General features: G+C 33.9%; 1 protein-coding gene across 6 annotated transcripts; it reads right to left on the reverse strand.

The window, feature by feature from the left end:
- Nucleotides 1-362: 362 nt before the first annotated feature.
- LOC123890873 (DNA-directed RNA polymerase IV subunit 1-like) lies at nucleotides 363-14,603 on the reverse strand. Of its 6 annotated transcripts, none has more exons than XM_045940593.1 (18): nucleotides 14,395-14,603; nucleotides 13,702-13,778; nucleotides 12,216-12,333; nucleotides 11,415-11,546; nucleotides 11,212-11,332; nucleotides 10,988-11,112; nucleotides 9,337-9,393; nucleotides 9,017-9,232; nucleotides 8,744-8,899; nucleotides 8,540-8,635; nucleotides 6,169-8,444; nucleotides 5,882-6,051; nucleotides 5,184-5,443; nucleotides 4,925-5,098; nucleotides 4,672-4,809; nucleotides 4,018-4,250; nucleotides 2,753-2,864; nucleotides 363-1,377 (listed from the first exon to the last, which is right to left on the reverse strand). In XM_045940593.1, exons 4-18 carry the CDS (start codon nucleotides 11,529-11,531, stop codon nucleotides 1,060-1,062), a joined length of 4,569 nt encoding a protein of 1,522 aa, XP_045796549.1. In that variant the 5' UTR covers nucleotides 11,532-11,546; nucleotides 12,216-12,333; nucleotides 13,702-13,778; nucleotides 14,395-14,603; the 3' UTR covers nucleotides 363-1,059. The 6 variants fall into 6 exon arrangements, with proteins under 6 accessions (XP_045796549.1, XP_045796548.1, XP_045796554.1 ...); XM_045940592.1 differs by having other exon boundaries at nucleotides 5,882-6,054; XM_045940598.1 differs by lacking the exons at nucleotides 10,988-11,112; nucleotides 11,212-11,332; nucleotides 11,415-11,546; ... (1 more) ...; nucleotides 13,702-13,778; nucleotides 14,395-14,603 and adding an exon at nucleotides 9,488-9,966.
- Nucleotides 14,604-15,363: the final 760 nt, after the last annotated feature.

Raw genomic sequence — 15,363 nt, forward strand, 5'->3', positions numbered from 1 at the left:
GTAGAAAAATGATTTTTAGCAATTAACAAATTATTATTCTCCCTTTAATTGAGAATTATCATAGGAATTATTTTTCTTAAATGATGATTTATATATTCAAAATTATAGCATTCCACCATATTGATGACAATTTATTGTTTAATTCAATAGTTTTGAGGGGAGGGAGAAAAGATCAATTTTGTTTTTGGCATTATCTTCACTATTGAGAGATTTGGATGGAAGAGAAGATGGGTCTTATTCATGCTGTTTATAGTAAGTTCAATGTCCACCAGTTTCATTATACAACTTTTAGTTTGTGTCAATAATTTCACCAGCGTTTAAGGATAACCTATACATTTTCAATAAATATAACCAATAAAAAATTCCATAAACTATGGCGCTTGAACTAGGTAGGACAAACAATTAGTAATGTTACACATTTAATTGCCATATATTCATAAATACATTTGGTCTGAGGGTAAATCTTTGCAGTTTGCAAGCTTCTCGTTGCGACTTCCACTAGCTCTTTTTTTGCCTCACATAAAATCGAAGGCAAAAAAATATTAGTGAAAGTAGCAAAAAGAAGTTAAAGATTTAGCACTCAATCCATCTTTATCATAACAAAAAAGGAAAGTTAATTGTTCAAATAAAATTTTAAAAAAGAAAATGTACAGCCATTTCCTTCAACTTGTATAGTCTCTTCTATGCCTCATCTCCTTTGTTTCAGAATGTGCTGCTGCACAATTCTCATCTTGATTCACTGCACTGACTCTATCAGACGAGCTAAATTCATCAAGCTACGTTTCAATTGGCTACAACTAATTCTAACATCTAGAGATAATACACAACAAAATAAGAGTCCAGATTATCCACCTAAACAGCAGGAGGAATGCCAATTACATAACTCTAAACACACAAAAGACAACAGTGTCTCTCTAACATTGATTTGGAACAATCTTTAAAATCAAAGGTAGAAAAACAACGTCATTTTTTGTGCATCTAGAGTTGTGGCAATACTGTTACCCTTCCAACTGTATTTTAGCACGATTTATTCAAAGATACTTTGTGACTGTCGTCGTATCAAATGCCAGTCACTTCAATGTCATTATTGCCTGACCATTTTTTGGCTTCCTTGTCATAATTTCTCGACCATTTTTTGGCTTCCTTGTCATAATTTCCCGACCATTTTTTAGCTTCCATTTCATCACTTCCAGACCATTTTTTAGCTTCCATTTCATTATTTCCCGACCATTTATTCTTTTGGATCTTTGATTTTTCTGGATCAACAATATCAAGAGCACCAAGAATGCATTTGCGGTATGAAAAATCTTCAACAGTTCCATCCTTTCGTATTATAAAAAAACAACGTCTATCCGTAAACTCGGGATGCCATCCAACCTGTTAATAGACATGAAAAAATGCATAGGCAACCACAATCAAGAAGGGAACTTTATAACACAGTGCATTTAACTGGCAAGACATTGGTGAAACAACCAAAATGCACACTAGCCTCTCTTCCCTAGCCAGTTTGGAAAAACTAAAAAACATTACTCAAAAAGTACTTACAACAAAATATTAAACCTATGTTTGAGTTAGAAGAGGAAGGGAGGATGATTCATCACCTTGTTTGGAAGGGATAAATTGTCATGAATATCGAGGCCTAACTCATCCTTACAAAACCGGCTTGTACGGTGAGGAGTGCCTCCTCTTTATAAGCTCTTCTCAGGAATCCTATCTATCCGATGTGGGACTAAATCCCACCGAGTGTTGGCTGCTAACACACCCTCTCACGCTTCAGCCCGGCCCAATGGGCCTGAAGCGTGAACGATGTAGGAAGCCCAATGTTAGACCCGATAAGCGCTGATACCATGTCATGAGTATCGAGGCCTAACTTATCCTCACAAAACCGGCTTGTACGGTGAGGAGTGCCTCCTCTTTATAAGCTCTTCTCAGGAATCCTATCTATCCGATGTGGGACTAACATAAACCCCCAATTTGGGGGAAATCAAATTAAAAAAAAAAACATTAGAGGAGGAATCTAAAGGGGTTTTAGAAATCCCCAAACTTTTCCCTCATTTTTAAAAAGTCTCAAACAAGGGGAAGGCTGACTACAAGCCCCTTCTTCCCCTCCCTTCCAAAACCTCCCTCCGAAACAAACGCTAAGAGAATCTCGGGATAACCAAGTTTTTTAAACAATTTTGAGCTTCTGCATCTCAATTTTATAAGATCTCATTTCACTTCTCCATAAGCTTTATAAGGATCTTTTTTTATAAGTCAAGAATCATATGCTCATTCTCATTTTCATTGAGAATATCCTATAACCTCGAAGCTAACCCAAATTGGGCCATAATCCTAATAATGAGGTCCATTGCATTTTAATGTTAAAAATATTTTTTCCTATAGCTTCCATACCATTGAAGTCCTATAGCCTCCATACTATTGAAAGGGTTTCCACCACAAATGATTCTATAGAATGTAAATTTTCCTTACAGAAAAGTTAATAGCCATCTTCAGTTTACAAATATTATATAAGTGTGCAAAAAAAGGTTCTGACCCTTCAATTTAATGTCACAAACACTCAAACATTCCTCTTCATTCTTATTTTCACATATAAAGACTGTAACAGACATTTTTCTTCCATTATGACATTTGGCAGCTTAAATTGTTATAATTTAATACATATTGCCAATACTTAGACGCATTGGCATGAGGAAATTAAACAAAAACAACTTTTGACCACATATATAAATCACTTTGATGCAAGCACACGTACCTTTATGTCTTGTGGTCCAGAGCCAAACTTCTCATTTTTACAAGGATGAAAATGCAAAACCTTCATTATGGTTAACCTGTCCTTCTCACTAAGTATCTCATCAATTGGATACCTACACAGATAACATCGGAAGTTGAAAATTATTATGCAAAGCATAGATCATATATTAAGGTAAGGGAATCAACACAGGTAACCAAATACAACTATATGCCCAATAAATATATACCTCAAGTTTCATATCAATAAACAGAAAACAGACAGCTACAAAAAACTGAGAGGAAACCCCACAAAGAAGCTTTTAAACTAGAGGGACTTGTTCATAAATTTGAAATAGTAGGGACCTAGACCAGTAATTTAATCTTTACTTAAAGGGTCCAATCACCCCAAAAGATGAAGAAATGGGTAAAATAAAATCAAAATTTCTATAAAATACCAAACTGCAAAATAATATTCTTGACCCTGCCCCTTAATTTATCCGTGTCTCTGAACCTAAAATCTATTAGTATGCACTCAAAATTATTAATGTTACTGGATAGGAACCCAAATTAAGAGAGAACACAAAATAGTATTATTGATTGAAAATGTATTATTTATTGATGTTCTCTTTCTTTCTCCCCTATAATCATGTTGCCTATGCCCACTAATCACCACCTGAGTAATTATTCTCCAACTTCTTTCCTATTCAGCCTATTTATTGGGCTAAGGCCAAAAGCCGATGTTTTAATTCCTAACATTACTACTATAATTCCTTTGGAAATACCTAAAAATAAATTATCAGTACCTCCGAAAATTTAGTACTTCATTATACTTAACGCATAACACAGTGAAATGAGTGATTGTCAAAAAAAAAAAGCAAATAAAACTGTTAACATGGTTTTATAATTCTAAAAATAATTATCAACATATTTCAATCCAAACAAGAACCACACTGCTTTAAAAAATGACAATAGAATGCAAACCAGAAACTCAATACACTTGGCAATAAACTAATCTTCATTTTCATGAAAAAAGACAGAAGAAAACATGATTTTTTTTAGACGAGAAGAAAACATGATTACGAGGCAGATAATACTTATGTGGAAACATCTAAGCGCACAAAGCCACCATAGCAGGCATAATGATACATACAAGCTTCCAGCTGTGCTACAATTAATTTAAAAGCAACAAATATATCATAATTTCAATATCATGACATAGATACAGTTCTTTATGCCATCAAATGCACATACAACCACAGTAACATATGAAAATCTGGATTATCTTACTTGTTCAGTATGAACCTTGATGCAGTTGTAAGCTTCTGAATATCGTTTACTGTTATAAAACTTCTTACAGCGCTTTTCCACTGCTTAGGCTCTTTTGGGTTGTAACCACCTCTTTTATTGCATTTAATGGATGAATATTTTTGCGATTGAGGGGTCTCAATCTCTTGTTCCATCTGATCAAAACTGGTCTCTAGCAGGCCATACACATCTACAGACTTATCAAGCTCTTGGACCTGTTAAAAACAACAACCATAGTAAAATTGACTAGAAACAGTAAATTAACGTGTATTAATTGATAATGACAATTGGAGGAGGAAGTATTACAATAAGAAATTGAATTTCATAGAATTCATTGTATATGGCTACATTTGAACAGGGAAAAGAATGATAAGAAAGCCTATAGTAAGTGCCAGGATGCAGCATTTTAGTGGGAACAGTTGCCAAAAGTTTATAAAAACATTGTATGTCATTCATATCAATTTTCAACTAAAACTTTTAAAAAGAACAAGAAAACAACTGAAATTTACTTATGCATTAAAACCTCCGCACAACTGCTCAGTACATTCTAGGGGTTTTTTAAAAGAGACATGGATTATCAATCAAAACCTCAATGGAAGCTATAAGCTTGATACATAAGAAAATAAATAACTTCACCTTCTCTGAGTATATGATATCAAACTGTCCACTTGTACCCATGGGAAGACAGTTTCCCCAAGCCAATGCATCTAGATTGCCCTGGAGATTATCCATGACTCCAGACTTCGCAGCTTTTAAAAAGGAACTGCCAGGATTCTGCAATTAAGATTCCACAATTTCAGCATGAATTAAACAGGTTATCATAAATTATAATCTCATTACAATAAAAAATATGAAGCATTAGATTCGAAACATAAATGCAAAAACTCACAGAAAAGCATGCTTGCACAAAGGGCGATGAAACAGATGCATGTTTTCTTTGCCGTGCCATGCCTTTAGCATTTAATCCCACAAACTCTCCACTAGCAGAAAGACTATTGGCAACCAGACGCAGATGCTTAGGAAGGATCGACTTGCCAGTATCGGATGTTGCAGCTGATAAATTCTACATTAAAAAATCACATGCAAGTACATTAAATACACATCTCCATAACTTTCAGTACAAAGGAGGGAAATTTATTTAATCATACATGCAGATAATGCTGCCACCCTGCATCGATTCCAAAGGCTGAGCAGAAATGGTGAATGTTATCGGGATGACTTCGTGTCCAGTCAATCAACGGCATTATTCTGTGACAGTGATTTATCAGTGAACCCCAGAATGTACCGCTGTCATTGTCACTGGCCATAGTAACCCTCAAGTATAGTTCACCAGAAGAACCATTAAAAGAATTTGATACTTTTGACCGATCCTTCCAGAGAATGTCAACCTTCTTGATCTCCGAAAATCCTAAAGGGCATTTTGGAATTTCATGATAGTAGTAAATATTAGCATATTTTACTTTAATACAACAACAAGCAATATATATTCATGTAAAGATCAAACCAGATGTAGGTAGGAGTTGTGATGAAAACTTAATATTATAATCTGATCAATTTTTAGCTTATACAACTATGCTTTTAACTCTTTAACCCAAAAAGAAAAGAGGAAAAAACACATTTTTAGCTTCATTAAGCTTTTGTTGGAATAATCAATTTAATAACCTCAACTGTCATTATGTAGCAAAAACAAAATATGAAATAGAACAACAGTTAAATAAATGTCCTGGGAATATATTCTATAAAAGGCTCTTTGTAAAATCATCATTTTAAACTACACATGGATATTCTGATTTTTTTTTTTTTTGAAACAATGGATATTCTGATTATATTACTATTTACTACCAACCTTTTATAGCTGTTCGCAGAAGCAAAGGTATCATTATATTCCGAAGAGCATCCAGCTGTAGAGAATTCTTAGAATCTTCAACAATTGTTACGGTGATGCAATCTTGACTGTCTTTTTCCTTATCAGAGGTTTCTCCAGCTTCCTTAGCCATGTCATCTACACAACATTTCCTGCTATTTCATTGTCTTGGTTAATAGCCATCGTAAAAGCTCAGAGCATGAATGAGAATTTAAGCAGAAAGACTTAGATAATATAAACTGTTAAGCACCAGAATAGAAGAAACTTACTTGCTTGATATTTTCAAATTGGGAAGAGTGAATTTTGAGTTTTTTTTTAAGGAGTCATATCCCTGGTAAATAGACTCAATGATAGAATGCACTCTGAAATTTCCTCTTGTTACATTTTCCTTGTCTAAATGAAAATGGCAAACCCAAGGACTGTATTTTCCGAGATTGCAAGACTGTGGGCTGAATATTATCATGACAGTAGCAACAATGTTTGAGAACATCAATCTTTCCAAATAATTCTTAACTTCTAGAGATGCATATTCAAACCCATGTTTCTTTTTACCAATTTTCTCAGACAAATATAAAGATAAGGTCTGGTCACCCCCTCTTTTCCTTGAACCACACTCCAGAACATTTTTTAAATTCAGTAAAGGTGATGCTTCAAGTAGACTAATAGGTTGACTCAAAGCACTATATGCGGCCTCGGAAACTGCACAAGCAGAAAGCGCTCCGACTGGTTCACCGCCTATAATATCCTCTTGAAAATAGCTATCACAAGCTGAATCCTCTTCAGCATCATAAGAAAACTGAATAAGTTGATTACCATATAAATTTCTCACTGATCCATCATATGCATCATAGATATCACGCATGAAAAACATAAGTCTTCTGGTCAATGTCCCAGGAAGGTCTGCATTGTCACTGAAAGAGCTATCACGATTTGTCACTGAATGAACAAAACATTCAAGTGGATTCAACCCTGTGAAAAAAGAGCTTTCAACCACAGCATGAGCAATGAAAGACTGGCCCGGTTCAAGAGTATCAGAAACCATCTCCATCGAATGAATCCCCTTTTGACTGTTCCAACCAGCACATGAGAGTTCACGGGGAATTCTGTACGATAACCGGACCAGAGAATGTTGCAGCCCAAGGCACATGGAATGTTGCACTAATTTCAGTAAATTACCCTTGCTTCCAGCCTTAAACATAGCAAGGAAAGTATTGTCCTTGCACGCATATTTATCTGCTAAACTCTGAATATTGCGAAATACTTTTCTAAAAGCATCAACTGACGCTTGACTTACAGCAGCAGATAATTCTCTTTCATAATTAAGACGATCTACGTCCACAGTCATAAATTTTCCATTCTCTTCTAGACTTCTTGAAAGAAAATCACAATAATAATCTACCAATAACTGATTGAAATTACAAGCCTTCTCTGCTTCTCGTAAGCCATAGGAGATTTCCTCCATCATGTTTTTCCGCGCATAAGAATCAGAAGAAAGGTACAAATCTGAAAGGGAAACGCTGAAACCTGTCATAGACAACCACTCACAAAGAGTTTTCTGTGCACCATGCAATATATCCAAAGTCTTCCCTTGAAAATGTTCCACAAGACTTTGGAAAATGTTGTTCTCTGAATCACGTATCCACCCAGAAGCCTCAGAACAAGATATCAGCTCCCCGTCACTAACTATAACATCATTTGAAGGGGAAGCATAGTCAAACTTAAAAGGCAAGAGTATGCTGAACAATTGCTTGCCACTCCAAAATGAGGTATTGCTTGAAGATGCTTTGACAATTGCAGGAGGTGTTAATTTTCTATCGCAAAGCATTTGAAGCTGCTGCATTTGGTAAACATTCAAACGGACCCCATCTTCCAACAGCAAATATGCAGCAGTTAAACTATCCTGACAAAGTGAAAGCAGATTTGTACCACTTTGCCCATTAATCAGTTGCCTATCCAAAGCAACAAGCTCATTAAGCTCCACTCTTGCACCAACAGATTGTGGAATATACCCATGAAGGCAATCACCATCAAAATCCCCACAAAGAGGTGAACAACAGAGTGGGTTAATAGAAACTACAGAAGTAATTGGAAGAACCCTAACCGTGAAAGCAATCATAGAATGTTGATGTATGGAAGGAGGCCTATTTATCAACACTGTGTCTCCATCAACAAGAGGCCGATAAAATATGTCTCCTATCTGTAAATCTTCTTTTTTATACAGAACAACTGGATTACCCTTCCTGCAAACATTTATCCGTCCCTTCTCTAACAAACGCAACTCACAACAATAAAGTAAACTTTGCTTATTCTGCCTATTCACGCACTCTGAAACCTGCAAACCTTCTGCAATTTGACAAGGTATGCCGATTTCACAAAGCTCAAGGTCTGGATCACCAACAACCACCGTACGGAATGAACAGTCGTTGCGTTTTCCAAGAACGACATCTTTCATCCATCTTAAACCAGAAGAATTGCAAGCATTTTCTCCAACCTTTCTTTGTTGCAACTCAGTAAAAATATTAATAGGTGTTCTATCGGGATTTATCTGTGCATTTTAAAAGTAAAACCATAAGCAACAATAATAATTTTGACCAAGTGGGATGTAGGAAAAACAAAGGACGAAACAGCAGAGAAACATGCCTTGGAAAACCTTAGGCAATCCAAAACACGAGAACTTAATTCATTTGCTGTACCCCTGAAATCAACCAATTTCTTGCAAGCCCTGGTCCTATTATCCTATAAGTATTTAATCAGACACAACATATTAAAAATTGGAATTGATGTGATGATACATAACAACTTATAAATATTGAAGACTACCAAAAAAAGGAAAAATACACTTACAAAACTCAATGGATATCCCCCAGGAAGTCGGTGAAGAACTTCTGTCACACGATGACAATTCGGTGCCACAAGGAAGCAATTGAGGCTAACCAAATCCATGCTTGGAATAAATTTTTCAATGAAGTTCGGATCAACACCACGCAATAAATTCTCAACCTAAATATCATGGAACATACCATTACCCTTCTAGAATGAATTTTAATACTCAAATTCATAGTACCAATGGATAACAATACAAAACTACAACATGTATGTAAAAGTGGGCAGTGCTACCTGAACAGGTGATAAAACCCTTCTATTTACATGATTTTCTTCTTGTTGAGCATCTCCAAGGATGAAATCCCAATAATCAGCTGGCAATCCTCGCCCCAAATTTCTTTTCTTATTTAAAGATACATCATTTACTTCAACAATAATTGCAGTTCTTCTGAAGAAATCATTGGATGAAACTCTGAATTTCATGGCAGGATAACGACCCATACCATCACCCTATTTGATGCATAAGCTGTCTTAGAGTGGCAAGAAATAAAAATAAAGGGAAAAATAATAAATTTATTTCAGAGTGAATCAAAGAAGATTGAAAAATAACTTACACAACAATATTTGCAACCTCTGGGTTGATTATTGAATCCAAGGAGTGATTTAGCACGCTGTAAGAAGAAATTTGAACCTTAACAATATGAAGCAGTTAACAAGAAAAAATGCAAATCCAGAAAAAAAAAAAAAAAAAAAAAAACAGACAACCAACATAAAAGTAACTAGAAACACCCATAGAAAATTAAAATCATAGGATTATTTTCTTGGACATGTGGAAGCAAAGACTACAGGTACCATTGTACTTAAGCATGCATAATTCCTCAGATGCTATCTTATTGTACTTGAGAATCTCATATAACTTAAAACTTGGGAAATATTTTGGAAGGATTTATAAAACCCTGATAATTTGCCATATAATTTAAGTATCTCATCCCAAGATGGAAGGTCTAAACTCAAATTTCTTTATCACGTCTAATAGTCTACTTTACACAAATAAATGGTATTTGAATTAATTTTAATACTGTACTTGAACTTTTTTATTAATGGAATGGAATACAACAGATCAAGTGCGATAGGACAAGAAGGGAGGGAAATAAAGGGGAATAGAAGTAAATGGGGTAGAAAGCCAACAAAATGTATATAAGAGAACATAGAAAGGAATGTGATTAGAAGAGACTAAGGCTCTCGAATTCCCTAACTTGTATTCTTGCTTTTTGTAGCTCATATTGAGGAGAAATAGTACATTTTGTTCATTAAAAAAAATCTCTGTTTTATCTTCTTTGATGCTAGTTGATTGTACCATCCATCCATTAAAAAATCTTTGTTAGTTCATAGTCAAACATGACGATATCTATCACATTATTATATCTTACTAATCTTAGAATTGGTTAGTCTCCATATCTACTTTCTTTCATGATGCTTCCTTAATTAGGATTAAGAGTGTAATATATATATATATATATATATATATATATATATATATATATATATATATGAGGATTACTGTTTTGTCTTTTGTAAATGCATTCAAGATACCATTCACATCAATATTACTTTAATTTTTATTTCGAGCATATCTTCCTCCCTCTGTACCTAAACCATAATATATAGCTTCAAAATTATCTAATTCAAACTACGTAAAAGGGGAGCTTCTCACCCTCTAATTCCCTTTTAATTCACTCCTACCTACCATCCAAACAGTGAATAAAGAAGTTTTCAAAATAGGAAAGAAAACAGTTTGTGAGATAACACTATGCACATTTTCTTCAATGAACACACACACACACACTATTCCAGACTAAAGAGATTTATTATGACAGAAAAGGGGGAATGTTCAAGCTCAGGCATACAGTAAAATTAGAAAGAATGATTTTCGTGTAAATTTGGTTTCTATAGATCATATTTATTTCTTACTGACATTCAGTGAAAGGTTTTACACTATCGATGGGTAATGTGCTACTGGAAAATGAAAGAAAAAGTTTGCAGCATTAACAAATAATGAAACTAGTTACTGCAAACTAATGAAATGAGCATCATTTTGGTTGCTGAAACTGAGTGTTCAACATGGATAATAAATAAAATTACAACTCTGCTAATACTCTCCGTTCCAAATTATAAGTCGCGTTGAGAAAAATAATTGTACCAAGTCCGTGTTATAAAAAACCCAGATAAATTGTGCTGATGTTGGTATAGTAAAAGATACCAGACCTTGATCCGTAATTCATGTCGAATAGATTTACATGCAGGGCAAATCTTTTGCAAGATCTCTGCAATCTCTGCCATGAAGTATGGATGTAAGATGGTAAGAGGAAATTTTATCGATCCAAAGTGACCTGAAATAATAATATATTAATCAATCAGTGTATAGTAGATTTCAAATATCAAACCACAAATCTCTAAACCTATTTTCCATATAATATGCTCATACACACCGTCGCAGGACTTTCTATTGTTTGAACCACATGTCGTGCACGCATAAGACCAATTTGGAAGTCCCAAATCAGAACATGTGACCTGTCCAGGTGCTTTTATCTCCAAGGTGGAGATTTTCTCCTGCAGGCGTAAATGAAATAACATAAATATGTGATTAAGAGTAAACTGATACACACAGAATACTATTAAGAGTATACTTAACTATATCTTCTCCAGTTAAAACATCAAATTTTATCGCTTTTATACGACCAGATGGCACATTGTGCTCTGTAGTGAGGTCATGATCATCCATGGAATTTGGTAACCTTGCACTCCACATGAAATTTCAAGCAGCCTATTCATTTGAAAGGTATTAATAAGATTGTAGACAGAATGGGCTCAAAGAACAAGCGAGTAAATGATGCAACACATATTGTCTGTCTAAAGCTGGACTTGTATATTTGCTAGCTTACTCTAGATTTCATGGATACAAGTATGAAACATATGCAGCTATACAGTTTTTGGAATGGATGCGAGAGGATATATTATATATAACCATTAAAAAATAAAATATTTAAAAAGCAAAAAAAAAAAAAAAAAATTATGGGTATTTCTAACTTGTGCCCTAGGCCCCTAAGGACAAATGTAAAGGAACCCAAAAGTAAAAAATTTGCGTTGAAAAAAAATTAAAACTTTTAAAAAGTCGAATGCACGAGTTTTAGGTCAGATATTTCTAAAGTGAGTTTCTTGACATGTGCCGTTACGGCGCAAGTTAGCAATCTCCCTTTCTAATTAACATTCTAACTCAATGTCCTAATTAAATTTCATAAATTACATCAAGAGACGAAAATACAAAATATGACATAATTTGATAAGTACTATGAAGTAGCAATTGTTTCAGTTAGTAGCAAGCTGAACAAATCAGCAGTAAAACACGACATGTATGAAGAAATCAAATATTATGCCAAAGATGAACCAAATCACGGATAGAAAAAATTCCTGAAACAGAAATTCATAATAATACCTTCAAAACCTCCGGCGCAGTGATAAGCTGCGCTCCAAAGGTTCGTCGTAGGAAGGGCCTAAATGTAAAACTCTTCCTGAAAGAACTAATTTTACTCCCAACAAATTTCAGGAAAAAGCTGCAGAAAAAAAGTATATATTCATTAACGTCACGAGATCATAGAATATGTCAGTCAGCATTAAGATTAATCCGTCTATAGTAGTACCAATATCAGGAAGGGGCAACAATGTCATAAAAAAAAAACACATATCAGATTAGGACTAAGATATCATACCGTATTGGTTTCATAATCTAAATTAACTAACGTCATTAAACATAGATGATTGATTAACTAAAGAATCTAAGAAATTAATCAACAATGACTAAAAACTGAAAGCACATTGTGAAGAAAACAATTTTGAAACAAAAGAATAGCACGATCGTATAACATGCAAAGCAAAAAAATCATGCACGTTGCAAAAATCATTCTCACTCAGTTATAATCGAAGTCGCGACAACTCAAAATCAGAACGATTGAAGATATTTCCAGAAACAAAAAGCATTGATCATAGAAAGTTGATTATGAGTGAGAGATTATAAATAAAGATATTTACTCACTTAAATTAATGCGGAAACTCCATGGTGAAACTCAACTCGGTGAGGTTCGGTTTTCGGAAAATCACGTTTTTAGGGTTCTTTCTAACTTTTGCCCGCATGTTGAGGATCCCAAAAGTAGAAATTTTGCATTGGAAAAAAATAAATTTTAAACTTTTAAAAAGTTGAATGCATGACAGTCAGATATTCATAAATAAAGGTATTTACTCACTTAAATTAATGCGGAAACTCCGTGGTGAAACTCAACTCGGTGAGGTTCGGTTTTTGGAAAATCACGTTTTTAGGGTTCTTTCTAACTTTTGCCCGCATGTTGAGGATCCCAAAAGTAGAAATTTTGCATTGGAAAAAAATAAATTTTAAACTTTTAAAAAGTTGAATGCATGACAGTCAGATATTCATAAATAAAGGTATTTACTCACTTAAATTAATGTGGAAACTCCGTGGTGAAACTCAACTCAGTGAGGTTTGGTTTTTGGAAAATCACGTTTTTATGGTTCTTTCTAACTTTTTCCCGCATGTTGAGGATCCCAAAAGTAGAAATTTTGCATTGGAAAAAAATAAATTTTAAACTTTTAAAAAGTTGAATGCACGACAGTCAGATATTTCTAAATTTTGAGTTTCTTGATATGCGCCCTTACCGCACAAGTTACCATTCTCCCGTTTTTATTAACGTTCTAACTCAATGTCATAAATAAAATTCCATAAATTACTTCAAGAGACAAAAATACAAAAATATGACACATAATTTGAAAAATATGAAGTAAAAATTGTTTCAGTTAGTAGCAAACCGAACAAATCAGCGGTAAAACATGACGCATATCACGAGAAATCAAATATTAAGCCAAATGTGAACAAAATTACAGATAGAAAAACTTCCTGAAATTTATAATACCTTCAAAACCACGGGCACAGAGCACGGCAAATGTTCGCAGTAGGAAGGGCCTAACCTTAAAACTCTGCTTGAGAAAACTAATTTCACTCCCAAAATATTTCAGGAAAATCAGCTAAAAAAACAAGTATATACAAACTAACACCGTGAGATCATACAATACATCATTCAGCATTAAGATTAAACCATAAATAGTAGTAGTACCAATATTAGTAAGGGGCAACAAAGTCATTAAAAACACATACTACATATTAGGTTAATGACTCAGATATCTATCAGAACTGTGTGTCATAACTGTGAAACACAAACACTCCTCGGATTAGGCGTGTCCTGGTGTCGGACACGCGTTAGAATCCGACACCGACATGACACTGACACTTATGATTACATTAAATTATGTCATTTTCTCAAATTATTATCCGGTGTCCATGCTTCATTTCATACGGTACTGATTCCATAATCACAACCAATAATGTCATTGCACATAGATGATTGATTAACAAAAACTAATCTAAGAAATTAATCAACTATAAGTAAAAATCAAAAGCACATTACGAAGAAAATGATTATAAAACAAAGGAAAAGCACGATCATACAACATGCAAAACTACAAAATCAAGCACATTGTAAAAATCATTCTCACTAAGTTATAATCGATTATGAAAGAAAGAGGTTATAGATAGTTATTTTACTCACTTAATACGGAAACTCGTGTAACTGAAACTGAGTTATCGGAATCGGAATGAGTTAAGTGTTGGAGTAAGCGTTTGTTATGGGAAAGAGAAGCTTGAAAAAACTTCGGCGGTGAGAGCTTTAAAGAAAGTGATAATAATAAGTTGAAAATGGATTATAGAGTGTGAAAGTGTGAAGACAGAGAGTGAGTGAAGAAAAAGGTGATTGGTACTTTTTGGGTTTGAGTCTCTAGGTCAGTGCCCTTATTTTTTTAGTATTTATTTTTAAGGAACTGTCCTTACTTTTCCCCAAAACCTGTTGTACTTCATGCAAAGTAGCTGAGTACTTTAAGGTTTTTGCTATAGGACATTGTTGCCCCTTACTCATATTTGGTACTACTATTACTATATATGGTTTAATCTTAATGTTGAATGATGATGTATTGTACTATAATCTCATGGTGTTAATTTGTACTTTATACTTTTTTTTGCAAATTTTCCTAAAATGTCTTGGAGTAAAATTATATTTTTAAAGCAGAATTTTATGGTTAAGTTTTTTTTTACTGTGAATATTTAGCGTGCGCTGTATCCACGATTTTTAAGGTATGTAAATATTTGTGTGCGCTGTATCCACGGTTTTGAAGGTATTATGAATTTCTATTTCATGAATTTTTTTCTATCTATAATTTGGTTGACATTTGGCATAATTTTTTATTTTGTGGTATTGTCATGTTTTATGGAATTTTATTTATGGCATTGAGTTAGAATGTTAATAAAAACTGGAGATGATAACTTATGTCATAACGGTGCATATCAAAAAACTCAATTTTAAAATATTTATCTGTCGTGCATTCAACTTTTTAAAGTTAAAAATTATTTTTTCCAATGCAAAATTTCTACTTTTAGGATCTTAACATGTTGGCACAAGTTAGAAAGAACCATAAATTTTTAATTTTTTTTTAATACACATTTTGTACTTTTTGTTCCTTTACAC

Source organism: Trifolium pratense, linkage group LG6 (genome assembly GCF_020283565.1).
Source record: "Trifolium pratense cultivar HEN17-A07 linkage group LG6, ARS_RC_1.1, whole genome shotgun sequence".
NCBI lineage: Eukaryota > Viridiplantae > Streptophyta > Magnoliopsida > Fabales > Fabaceae > Trifolium > Trifolium pratense.